This window comes from Mustela nivalis (genome assembly GCF_964662115.1).
Source record: "Mustela nivalis genome assembly, chromosome: 16".
Lineage (NCBI taxonomy): Eukaryota > Metazoa > Chordata > Mammalia > Carnivora > Mustelidae > Mustela > Mustela nivalis.
In genome coordinates, this window is record NC_139035.1 from 1,726,294 (window position 1) to 1,739,006 (window position 12,713).

Consider the following 12,713-nt stretch of genomic DNA (forward strand, 5'->3'; position numbering starts at 1 on the left):
GCAGCCCCAAAGTCTGGCATTTATGACAGCCCATTTTGTACAAAGCCTTTGTTAGAGCCAAAGGTAATATGCAAAGACAAACAGAGCAGATCAGAAAATTCAGAGACTAAAACATCCTAATAGAAAAATGCTATCTCCCCATGGCAGTTATAATTCTGTTTTATCTCTGTGAGTGGACACCTGTCCACCCGGATGACTGACTAGACATGCTCCACATAGTTGCAAGGAGAAAACAGAAGGTTGCAATAGGAACGCTTTCTACCTCTCCCTACCTGTTTCCTTTCCTCGCTCAATAAATTAAGGTCTTCCAAAGGTCCATTTCTGATTTTTCCAGACATTTATTTATTGTGTATGCCTTAGGATGAACTTCTTTGATTATAGCTTAGCCTGATCAGAATTTTAAGTTAATAGCATGGGACTATTATTTTCCAATGAAGATCCGTGTCTTTGTTCACTTTTGTGTCTATAATTTAGTATCACTAGAGACGGACCATTGTCTGGGTCCAACTTCACCAGATTTTATGTCTCCAAAGTATTCTCCCTCTTATTTCTCCCCGGTCCAGGTCTCTAAAGAGAACAAAGATTGGCAGAGCGCTTTACACTTTTACCAGGTGGCATCTCGCTGAGCCCCAAAACAACCCTGCAAAAAAATTTTTAGGAGGGTATTACCCATTTAATAAAAGGAAGAAATTAAGAGAGCTAAGTGGCTTGCTGATGACATACAGAAGACCTGGAATTTCAAACTACAACAAAAATATGGTGTCACGCTGCAGAACTGCCCTCTAGAGTGAGAATCTACAGGAAAATAGACAAGCAAAACCAGAAGCGAACAAACAAACAAACAAACAAACAACAAAGGAACACATGTTGTCCCACTGGCGTTAGAGAGGGCCACATAGTATCCTGTTCTCTAGAAGGCGAAGCCCCGTCACTGAGCCCGGAGAGCGGATCTGCTCCAGCCCACCAAGCTCTGGGGTTTCTGCAGGGCCCGTCCGCGGACGGGGTACCTGGATGCCTCGTTTGTCCAGGGAGCGGCTCTTGCAAATGAGCAGGAGGCCGATGAGGCCGGACGCGATGTCCCTGGTGACGTCCACGTGGCTGTAATAGGGCCTCGTCAGGCACTGCGCGTCGTGCTCTGTGGGCTCGTCGGACTCCAGGATGTTCCACTTGTACGTGTGCGTCTCCCCGGGTCGGACGGCCCTGACCATGGTCGTGTTGTCTGCAGGGACACAGGCGGACCGCTCGGTTCCGGAGGACCGCGCGGGGCCGGAGCCGGAGCTCGGGCCAGAACCCACCCGCCCTCGCGAGCCCGGAGAGGCCCGACGCCCCGGAGAGGCCGCGATCGCGCCGCGGCTGGCGGCCCCGGGGACCAGCAGGTGACAGGGCGGGGGGCACCGCGCGGGAGCGACCGCCACCGGACCGCTGGGGCCGTGTCGCCGAGCCGGGCAGGGCAGGGCAGGGCAGGGCAGGGCAGGGCAGGGCAGAGCGGGCAGAGGCGCGGCTGCCCTCGGCCGACCCCGTCCGCACCTGAAGCCAGCGACGCGTTGGCGTCGTCTTCGTGCGGAGAGAAGGTCACTCCGTGCGGATAGATGCTGTAGACGCGGCTGGCCATGTTCTTGAACACGATCTGGAAGGGAACCGAGACCCATGACTCCGGGCCTCGCCGGCGCCCCGGCCGCGCGGGAGCCTGTGCGCTTGCCGGGCCGCGACCTCTGCTGTGGGCGCGCGGACCTTCCAGGCCGCTCCACCCCGGGGAGGGGCAACCGGAGAGAGAGGTCTGCCCTTCCGAGGGGCCTTCCCACAGCACAGCGCCCTTCCCAGCCCTTCCCAGTCCGACCCCAGGCCCCCGCCCCTCCGCGGGGTTCGACCACGTGCGCCTTCAGCTCTGTTCCTTCTCTTCAGACCGCGATGCCCTCCACCTGGCGGATCCCCGGGGACACTGTCCTCGGTGTCCCTTTCTGAGGGGCACACAGATGGCCGGCGAGGCAGTCACGCCGCTAGAAAGCACGCAAAAAGGATGGGCGAGCTCAGAAATGTGGGAAGGGGAGAAGCACAGAGAAGGGCTGCGCTCTGGTCTGTAGGGAATGTAGCTGAGCAAAAAGGCCCTGTGTGCCGACAATGGGGTGAAGGGAGGAGCAGTGTCTACTCAGGGGCCCCAGCCATGCTCCTTAATCTTCAAGCGAGGACCTTCCATTGGTTGCCTGCCTAAGCATTTGGATCCCCCTTACTCTGTAGACGACCTGCGTTCTAGAATCTTGCCAACGTTTGCAGTCTGCACGTCTTTGCCGCCCAGCTCCTACCAAAAGCACGATGATGGGGCACATTTTTAAAGAGAGCTGTCTGAAGAACACTCGGTGCTCTTGAGTCATGTCTAAATTTATCCCCATCAGAGACCAGCCAAGGGAGAACCACATACCAAGAGCACAATGGTGACTTGTTTATCCTCATTTGGATTTACTGTTCTGTTCTCAGCTATAATGACAAACATTTATTTTACAAAGCTATGTGACTGATTCACTCATTCATTTACTTAAGATTTATTTATGCATCGCAGAGAGAGAGAGAGAGAGTGGGACATGTGGTGCAGGAGGGGCAGAGGGGGAGAGAGGATCTCGAGCAGACCCCGCGGCGGAGCATGTAGCTAGAGGCAAGGCTCCATCTCAGGACCCTGAGATCAGGACCTGAGACAAAGTCTAGAGTCGGATGCTCAACCGGCTGAGCCACCCAGGGGCCCCAGCAACTTATTTATTAAACCAGTTGTAGGGATGCTATCACAGACTCTACCCGCTGTATTCTACAGCATCCTCTTTTTAAGGATCCATGGGGGAAACTGGTCTCAGTATCAAGGGGAATTATGTTTGTTGATGACTTCTGTGAATCTTGCCCTGACATATTTTACTTGGATGCTAGAAAACTTTGGACGAAACTTGTAGGAACCCTTATAGAAGCATACAGTTTGCTGTGAATTGTATAAGACTGACAAATCACAGACCTGTACCCCTGAAACAAATAATACATTTTATGTTAATAAAAGAATTTTAAAAAAGATTAAGTGAGAAATATTAAAAAAAAAAAAAAACAGCACATGGCATGTGTATACTTACCCATGGCTATATTTTCTTTGTCCCCATATCACACTTCACCTCAATTACATTGGCTCTTTGTTTTATTCCTTTATAATTTGGTAAATTGTCGCAGATTCTTTGTATTATGAGGTAGGCTATAAATCAGAGCAAATACTACATAGAAACTAAAGTTGCATTTGAATTAAAAACTACATGGACATATTTTTCTTTTTACTACAAAGAACCAGTGCTTATAAACTGTCTTTTCTATTTAATTTCTCCCACGGTTCTATTTTTCTGTTACTTACTTTGAGTGTGTCTCTGACCTGGGCTCTGATAATCGGGCCCAAGATCCCGTCTTCTTTGATATTATCATTCTCCATACGTTTAGTGAAAGATTCATCTTGATACTGTTTGTAGACAACCTTCTTATAATGTTTTCCAATTTGGTTTGAGAAATTATCCAAATGCAGAGATCTGTATTTTCTTAAAGTGAAATGAATTTTTAGAAAAATTAAACCATCTGCTCAAGTAAAGACCCCTTACAATTTTGAAACTCCTTGTGTTTAGAAGTTCTGCTCTTGGATTAGCTAAAAATGCTAGTTTTCTAAAACTAAATTCATAATGTGGTTTGCAAAGTCCCAATATCTGCTCTTTAGCTGGAAAACCAGAAACCTTTGTCTCCTGCAACACTGACAAAGTTGCAGGCCTGGTTAGAAACAGCTACTTAGAACTTCCTGTCACTCTGGTCACTATAAAGACCTTAGACGTCTCTGGGAAAGGAGAGGATGTACTGTGAATTTTTCTCAAGTCTTTGTTATGACTTAATTTATGGTAACTTTATTGACTTCCCAGATATTTCTTGATCTCTAAGAGTTATGCCCCACACCTGGAAGCTTTGACTATCTTCATTAGTCAGAGTTCTGTGCTGTTGGGCTCACCCTCCTATCAGCCATCCAATCCAAGTGCCAACTAAAGAGCAACCATCTCCACTCATCTTCTGTAGCAACTCGATACAAGACTTGGGTCTGCAACAAGAACCACTTTTCCTTTTGGTCCTCTTTATTGCCTTAGTTTGCAAAAACAGAAGTTCTGTGATAGAATTTACTCATTTTCTGCATATATTTTGCACAATAAAAGGCACACACTATTGCCAGAGCCCTGGAATCTTACTCAGTTCCATCAAATAGTATTATATAATCTTGAGCAAGTTCCTTTTTTGCTCTTTTTCTCAGTCAAATTTTTTGAATGGCAAATACATTCACATGATTTTGATTACAGAAGAAAGCTCTCACTCACATATTTTTCCCATCAACCCCACCTCCCTGACCTTCCCTGTATTTTCTAGATATTCACTTGCATTAATTTCATATGTATCATTCCAGAGCATTTTTATGCATAAATATGGAAATGTGACTTGCAAATATAAATATTCTTATACCCTCATCCCTTTAAGAAAAGGAAACTTGACTTTTTTTTTTTTTTGCATTTCCCCAGCCTCATTGAGGTGATTTTGACAGCTGTATATATTTGAGAAGTATAACATGATGATTTATGTATGTGTATATGTGATTAACACAGTTACGCTAATTAACACTTTCATCACCTCATGCAGCATTTGTCATTTTGTGTCTGGAACGTGTCTTAGCACGATCTTCTACAGGTTCATCCACATTGTCTTGAATGGCAGGCTTTCTTCTTTTTTAAGACTGAGTAATATTCCTGCATGTGTGTAATATTTTCTTTATCCATCCATCCATCAACAGATGCTCAGGTTGTTTCCATATCTTAGGCATTGTGAATAATGCTGCCATGGACAGGGAATGCAGATACCTCTTTAAGATTTTGACTTCATTTCCCTTGGATATAATTCAGAAGCGGAATTGCTGGATCATACAGTACTTCTATTTTTAATTTTTGGAGGAGCCTTCTCACTATTTTCCATAATGATCGTACCAATTTATATTCTTACCAACACTGTACAAAGTTCCATTTTCTTCACACCCTCACCAACCCTGGTTACCACTTTTTTGTAGTAGCCTTCCTCACAGGTGTGAGGTGATAATCTCATTGTGGATATGATTTGTATTTCCCTAACAACTAGTGATGTTGAACACCTTTTCACGTATCTATTTTCCAATTGTATGTCTTCTTTGGAAAAATGTCAATTTAGATTCTTTGCTGATTTAAAAAAATTTATTATTTTTTTAAGATTTTATTTTTAACTAATCTCTGCACCCAACGTGAGGCTTGAACTCACAACTCCAAGATCAAGAATCCCATTTGTAGTCATTATCTTTGTATAAGCTTTCTACCCCTTCATTAATTCTCCTTTTGGGACTCTCATAATGCATATATTGGACAGTAAATATAAGTCATGTGAGCTTGCTTTATTCTTTTCCATTCTCCACCTCATTTTTTGTCGCTATAACTGAATAATTTTAAATTACCTATTTTTGAGTTTGCTGAATCTTTCTTCTGCATGATCAAGTCTGCTACTGAAGTTCTCTACTGAATTTTTAAAATTCTGTCATTATATCCTTCAGTTCCAGGTTCTCTGGTTATTTTTTATGGTTTTTATTTATTTGTTACACTTATTTTATTCATGCATTGTTTTCCTGATTTCATTTCTTTCTTTCTTTCTTTTTTAAGATTTTATTTATTTATTTGACAGACAGAGACCACAAGCAGGCAGAGAGGCAGGCAGAGAGAGGAGGAAGCAGGCTCCCAGCTGAGCAGAGAGCCCGATGCAGGACTCGATCCCAGGACCCTGGGATCATGACCTGAGCTGAAGGCAGAGGCTTTAATCCACTGAGCCACCCAGGCATCCCCCTGATTTCATTTCTTTGCCTACCTGTCCTCTTGTCCCTCACTTAAGATAATTATTTTTGAATTTTTGTCAGACAATTTGTAGATCTTGATTTCTTTCACATTGGTTATTTGAGCTTTATTAGTTTCCTTTCATGGTGTCATTTTTGCCTGTTTTTTTGTGATTCATGTAGCCTTGTATTCATGTACATTTGAAGGAGTAAACACCTTCTTCTGGTCTTTACTGACTGATTTTGTCAGGTAAAGACCTTCTCCTGTCAAGTCTCTGGGCTGCTGGGATTGCCTCTGTGATCACAGCTGAGTGAAGCTGGAACCAGGTCATGTGGCTGCTTCTGAACCTAGAGTGGCATCTGTGGTTAGTGGGCCTTTTACCAGGGGGTCAGGCGGGCATGGATCCTGTCTAGTCTCTGGGCAGATACGACTGTCTCTAGGACCTTGGTCAGTAGAGCTAGTGCTGGGATAGTGGCTTATTTCAAGGTTTATAGTGGAGTCTGGAAATGGCAGTGCTGTTATTAGGTTTTTTGATGGGTGTGGCTCCCATCTGGTCCTTGAGAAGGTTCCCATCAGGTCATTGGGTATATCCCTTGGTGGGCAAGACCGCAGTTGGGAGAGCTGGAGCGGGGTTACAGTGATGCTTCAAGATTTGCAGTGGGACCGAGGTCTGCAGACCAGCCTCCTGGGGCATGGATGGATGGGATTTCCTGCAAGTCCCTGAGCTGGCAGGACTATTCCAGGGCTGGAGCTGGTTACAGGGCCACCTTAAGATCCATACACCATCCAAGTTCTGTAGGCCACCCTTCAGGGTCATGGTCAGGTGTGACTTCTGGGTCCTTTGGCAAATGATGCTGGTGTCAAGACCAAGGTCAAGTGGGGCAGTAGCTGAGTCCATAATGGGACAAGGCTGCTTCCAAGTTTGTAGCTGGGAGCACCATCAGTGAATCTACCATCTAAGCATGACGTGCCTTCTCAAAATATCCTTCCTTGGTCTTGGCTTCTGTTAGGAAGGTCTTGCAATTTCTCAAATCTACCTGGATCCCAAAGCTGTCACAGAAGTACTTTTGTTTGTGGATAGCTGTCAAATCACTCTTGCTGTAGAGGGATATGGGCAGGGGACCTCCTCTTCTGCCATTTTTACTTCTCTTGACCTCTTAATCTAATAACATAACTTGGAGAGCTTTTTATACTAGTATATAGGGAGTGTTTACATCCTTTTTTGAAAACAGATGCATAGTAGTCCATCATATGGATGTGTCATAATTTGTTAAACTCATTTCCTACTGAAGGACATTTTAGGTTGTTTTCAAACCATTGCCACTACTCACAGTGTAGCAGTAAATATCCAGTACATACATCACTTCATATGTGAACGATACACCTACATAGCAAATTCCCAGAGTACAACTGCTGGGTCTGAGGACACACGCATTTATCACTGTGAGCACGTGTGTTTGTAATGGCGATACCTATTGTCGAATTGTCCTCTTGACTGGCTGCATCAGATTATTGTCCCACCAACAATGTATGATAGCACTTTCTCTTACAGCCTAGCCAAGAGATTATGTCAGCAGATTTTGTGAGTCTGCGAGCTGGAAAATAATGTCTCAGTGGAGTTTAATTTGCACTTCTCTTATTGTGAGTGAACTTGAGTATTTTTCAAGTGTTAAGGTTATTTGAATTTCCAAATTTCTTACTCTCTCTGACATCTTTTCTAATCTACAGAATAAAATAAAAGCTGTTTCTAACTTGGAGAGTTAAAGTAAAACTCATAGTAAATGTTTCACATGGTGCTTGGCAATAGCAAGCATCCAACAAGTGGGTAGCGCTATTACTAGTAAGACTGTTGCTGCTGCTGCTACTACTCCTCCTACTACTACTCCTACTGTTACTACTACTACTGCTGCTGTTGCTGCTGCTACTGCTACTACTACTACTATTATTGTTACTACTACTACTATTATTGTTACTCCTCCTCCTCCTCCTCCTGTTACTACTGTTACTACTACTACTGTTGCTGCTGCTGCTACTACTACTACTATTATTATTGTTACTACTACTACTCCTGTTCCTACTCTCATGCTGCTGAGTTCCCATGGGGAGTTTAGAGTAATTCCAGATTGATTTGGACAAAAAGAGCTGAAACCAATGCATGCATACCCCTGAGAGCAGTCAACTCATGGCATTTCACCCCATGCTTCTAAGACCCCTGAACCTTCACACAGTGGTAAGAACCCCAGAACTCACTTGTCCATATTCACTGGTATTACAGGTGCGTAGTCCCAGATGACTTCCTCCGCAGCAATGAAGTATTCCCACCTCTTCATGTGCCGCCTCTGGTCACGAGTTAGTTTCTTAGGATTCCTGGTTTTCTTGGCACAGTTTTTAATGTCAATGTGAGCCTGCATCCCAGCTGAATTAGAATACAAAGGCAATGAAAGGATTTGAGAGAAGAAATTACGGCCAATCCAAATGTCTATCTTTTAAATAAATTTGTGGGAGATTTAAGTAATTACAGCAAAAGTGCTGCTCAGACAACTTCTGGACATTTTGGTCTGCAGCTCTTTCAGTACCATAGAGAAAGGGGTAAGAATTAAAAGCAAAGGAAAGAGAAGATGGGTTAAAGAAAAAACATGAAAAGATTTCATTTCTTTCAGAGGAAAAAAAATGTAATTTCCAGATCCTTAAAATCTTATGACTTAAGTCTCGTTGAGTTCTCATTTTTCCCATCATCTGTCCCTTTATTTGTAGAATGGAGGTAATGCAAGCACGTACTATATAAAATTATTGTTAAGAATTAAACAAGTTAATATACATATTGCTTAATGTCAATGATGATAGTTTTGCTGTTGTTGTTTTATTATTATGGGGGACTCTACCGAGGGTATTGTGACAATTTCATGACTTTGAATATAATTTTGACTGCTCAGTGCAAACAGAAAACAACATGATCCCACTGAAGTGTCTCTTTCTTATGTGTCTGGCTTTTACATACATTGTTTTGGTAAGAAAATTATTTCCTGTAGTGATATCACTTACTTACATTTTGGTCTCTGTTGACACAGACCCTCTTCCCAAAAGTTTTATTTATTATTTTTATTATTTATTTACACATTATTTATTTATTATTAACATATAATGTATTATTTGTTTCAGGGGTATTCCCAACAGTTTTCAAGCAACAATGTGTAATAGAACAATTAGTTATTTTGTTTACAAGATACCATGTAACAACCTGGGCTGACTCTTTTTCCCACCAAAACTTACCCATGTTCCTTAAAGTCCACTCCTTAGCTAGTTAAATACTATGCTTTATCTATTCAACATACATCCAGTGGGTTACTCTTTGTGCCAGGCTTTGTGTCCACCTTCTTATAAAAGATAATTTTTCCATGTTCAATCTTTTGCACTTTCTGTAACTTAGTGCTTCCATAAATTTACAGATGTTTGATTTGTTCTAGCACTTAGGTTTTTTTCTTTAGCTGAATACTAAATAGCCCAAAGAAGAATAACTCTATGTATGCATTTACTTCCTTCCCTTTTTCTCCTTTTGAGGAAGTAGACCCTTTTTCAGCTTTTGCCTCATTTTAGGAAATCTTTGTCAATTCCTCCACTTCCTCTATTCCAACTCATGTGTTAAAGTCTAAGCGCAGAATAATGAAATTCTGTTCTCAGGACGAAGGCACTATGTCTGGAGCATGGGTGGCTTGAAAAGGCAAAGGAGAATGAGGGAATTTGTGCTGGGGATGGAAAGATCCTATACTCACAAGTAAAACTGTTGGAAGAATTTCTTACCTTGAAAATGTCTTGGGACGAGAGAAGATATGATCCACTTTCCCTCTGGGCTCATAGTCATGTTTGCAGTAGTGGATGTAGCACTGACAAGGGTGATAGCCGAGATCTTATGATGATTCTGCTCCAAGACCTGGCCGTTGAAATGAATGGAGAACAGCTCTGGGCCAGAACTCATTCCGATGAGATGCCAACTAACCTGGTCATGGGCGCAAACTGTGATATCTGAGGGGGGAAGCGGGGAACAACAGGCAGTCAGCGCTCTGTAATGAACAACTCACTCACCAGGTACGTACTGAGCACCTGCTGTGCCTCAGCCATTGTTTCTGGGGGTACAGACCACCCTCCTGCCGTGCCTCCTGCCCCGGCAGCACGGACATCAGAGTGCTGGGCAAACAAGCAATCACAGCTCACGGCAATGACTGGTGCTCGAGAGCCAACAACAGAGCCCGGAGATGAGCAAAGTTAGCTCAGAAGCACAAGGATTGATTGCTAAGGGATTAAGCCAAGGAGGGAACCACGTAGGTCACCAACCATCCTGGTCTACGTGGTACTGAGGAGTTTCCCAGGGTGCAGGATTTTCACTGTTGAAACTGGGAAAGCTGTCTGAAAGCCTGGGCAATTGGTCATTCTTTAGAATCAATTTGTGCTCAGCCGGAAGGCGTCACCGGAACCTGCTGAGTTCAGGGGTCTAATCAGGTCTCATCAGGTAAGGCTGAGTTCAGGGGTCTAATCCTCTCAGCTGGACAGAGGTCAAAGCTCAGCTGGACAGAGGTCAAAGCTCTGCCTACGGGAAAGATGTGAAGAGGCTTTAGGAATTCCTGATTGCTTCTTTAACCACCTGTTGATTGTTTAACTGACAATGCAGTCAATTACTCTGTGGGGTATAGACTCTCCTTAAATGCAATGGACAAATTTCCACTATGCCAGGCCACGAGGAGCACTGAATGGATGAAGTAATGGAAACAGAATAAAAGCTGAGTTTCGTTCCTTCTTTGCGCTCACGGTAACAGGGGAAATGCTAATGTGCTCGGTGGGAGATTCCAACCGTAGCCCCCATCCTTGGCTTGGGTTTTGAATTTCAGATTCATAGCCCTTAGATACTACATTATGGAGCTGAGAATCAGTCCCTTACCTACAGAGAGGCTGATGAACTTGTATTTTTTAGGAGACCACGGTAACCTGGCGGGGATTCCTAAATCATGGGTGAGAACAAGAAGCTAGAACCTGCGAGCAAGAAGCTAGAAGGTAGGAGGCTTTGACGAAAGTGTTTATGTACTCTAAAGAAATTCTTACACTGGATTAAGCATTTAACATATCTGTATTAGCATTTGTCATATTTACTTAATTTACCTTGCTCCATGAGGCAATTGTGAAGCATTAACTTTTCTGTTTCTACTAATGACAGCCCCCTATCCTGCCTCTCTTAAGTCCCAACTACTCTTTTTGACTATAAATTCATAAACTCTATGACCTGATCAAGTTATTAATTTTTTGTATAGGACTTGCTTTTGTATGACTTCTATACATTTAGAGAAATATAAAATGTAAATACAGAAATTACAGAAATGATTTACTCTGCCAGGACACAGATACAATGTGTCTTTGACCACTCCCCTCTAAGCATTATAGCACTGGCAATGTCTTTTATATGTAAGAAACTTCCTAACAATCTCTGCCCAAGGATGGATGGCTAATCCGTTTTTGTAAATAGGCACATTGAGACAATTGACTATCAAGGACCACACCAAGCTAGAGAGGTGAGCAAGGCTTGACTCCCATCCTAAGACAGACGTCAATTGACGAAGTTTTGGGGACTCTGAGTAACAACCAGAGTCATCTGAGTACATCTGTATTAAACCAGGTGGGAAGGGAGAGTCAAATGAAATAGAATACAATTTAAAAATGAAGTCCAGATCTCAACCTTGGACAAGTTTTGTCTTTAGGAAGTAAGCCAGTTGCGATTGTCAAATACAGAGAATGGCCTCTGAGAAGCTTAGTGTTATGAAGTATGAAATTATTTAATAAAATAATGTTTTCATTTTTCCGTTCTTTTTCCTCAGGGTCTTTGGTTCTAAGTCATTTCTATCAGAGAGATGGAAGAAGTCTGGATGGGAGTCAGTTCTGTTGTTTTTCTTTCTCTCTCTCTCTTTTTAAAGGTTTTATTTATTTATTGGTCAGAGAGCGAGCGCACACATGAGCAGGCAGAGTGGCAGGCAGAGGTGGAGAGAGAAGCAGGCTCCCTGATGCGGGGCTTGATCCCAGGACCCTGGGATCATGACCTGAGCCGAAGGCAGATGCTTAACCAACTGAGCCACCCAGGAGCCCCTGTTTTTCTCTTAAGAGTTGCTATGATTTTCCTTTTCCACAAGAGTCTCCATGAAAACAGAGAGTGAATGTCCTACACGCCACTGGACATCACTCATCCATCGCCTTTTGAAACCTCCTAGTATTTTTGTATGTGGCGTATTTCTCTTGATCTACTCCTCCCCACTCCTTGCATTCTTTTTGCTGATGCTTCCTGCTAGGGATCGACCTTGAATTTGTATTTTGTAGGGCTTTCTCTGTGGAGGAAGGCATGGTCATCATGCAGAAGAACCACAGAACTCACTGAGGGAAAGACTGAGCTTGTATCTTGCAGGTCTTCCTAGAGGCACAGGGCAAGGTGGAACCTGCTCACATCCCTACATCCCGTGCGTTAGCTGCACACTCTTTCTCTATAGAAGACTGATGAATCGCTGACCTCTGAAACCAATAATACATTACGTGTTAATTGAATTTAAATAAAAATTTTTGAAAAGAAAAAAAAAATCTCCATATATGCATCTTTTCTCAAAATAATACTTTGACAAGTGAACAGCCATGAATTTGGCAAATGATAACAATATACTCTTCTGAAGAATGTTCTAGAAATGCTTTCTTGGATCTCAAGGCCTCTCATGAATCAAGAGTCCAAGTAGGGCAGCATTTGTACATGTGCTCCATCTCTATATTTGACCTCTTAAATACTTAAGTCGCCCTCCTGGGGGGCTT

The 12,713-nt window shown here is 43.2% G+C and overlaps 1 protein-coding gene across 1 annotated transcript in view; it reads right to left on the reverse strand.

The window, feature by feature from the left end:
* The window catches only part of F5 (coagulation factor V), a 66,268-nt gene that overhangs the window by 26,475 nt on the left and 27,080 nt on the right, over positions 1 to 12,713 (reverse strand). Inside the window, exons 6-10 of the mRNA XM_082702640.1 lie at positions 9,684 to 9,905; positions 8,136 to 8,301; positions 3,374 to 3,551; positions 1,528 to 1,627; positions 1,008 to 1,219 (exon numbers count right to left, since the gene is read on the reverse strand). Coding sequence (XP_082558766.1) covers positions 1,008 to 1,219; positions 1,528 to 1,627; positions 3,374 to 3,551; positions 8,136 to 8,301; positions 9,684 to 9,905 — 878 coding nt within the window. The remainder of the gene's footprint in view (positions 1 to 1,007; positions 1,220 to 1,527; positions 1,628 to 3,373; positions 3,552 to 8,135; positions 8,302 to 9,683; positions 9,906 to 12,713) is intronic.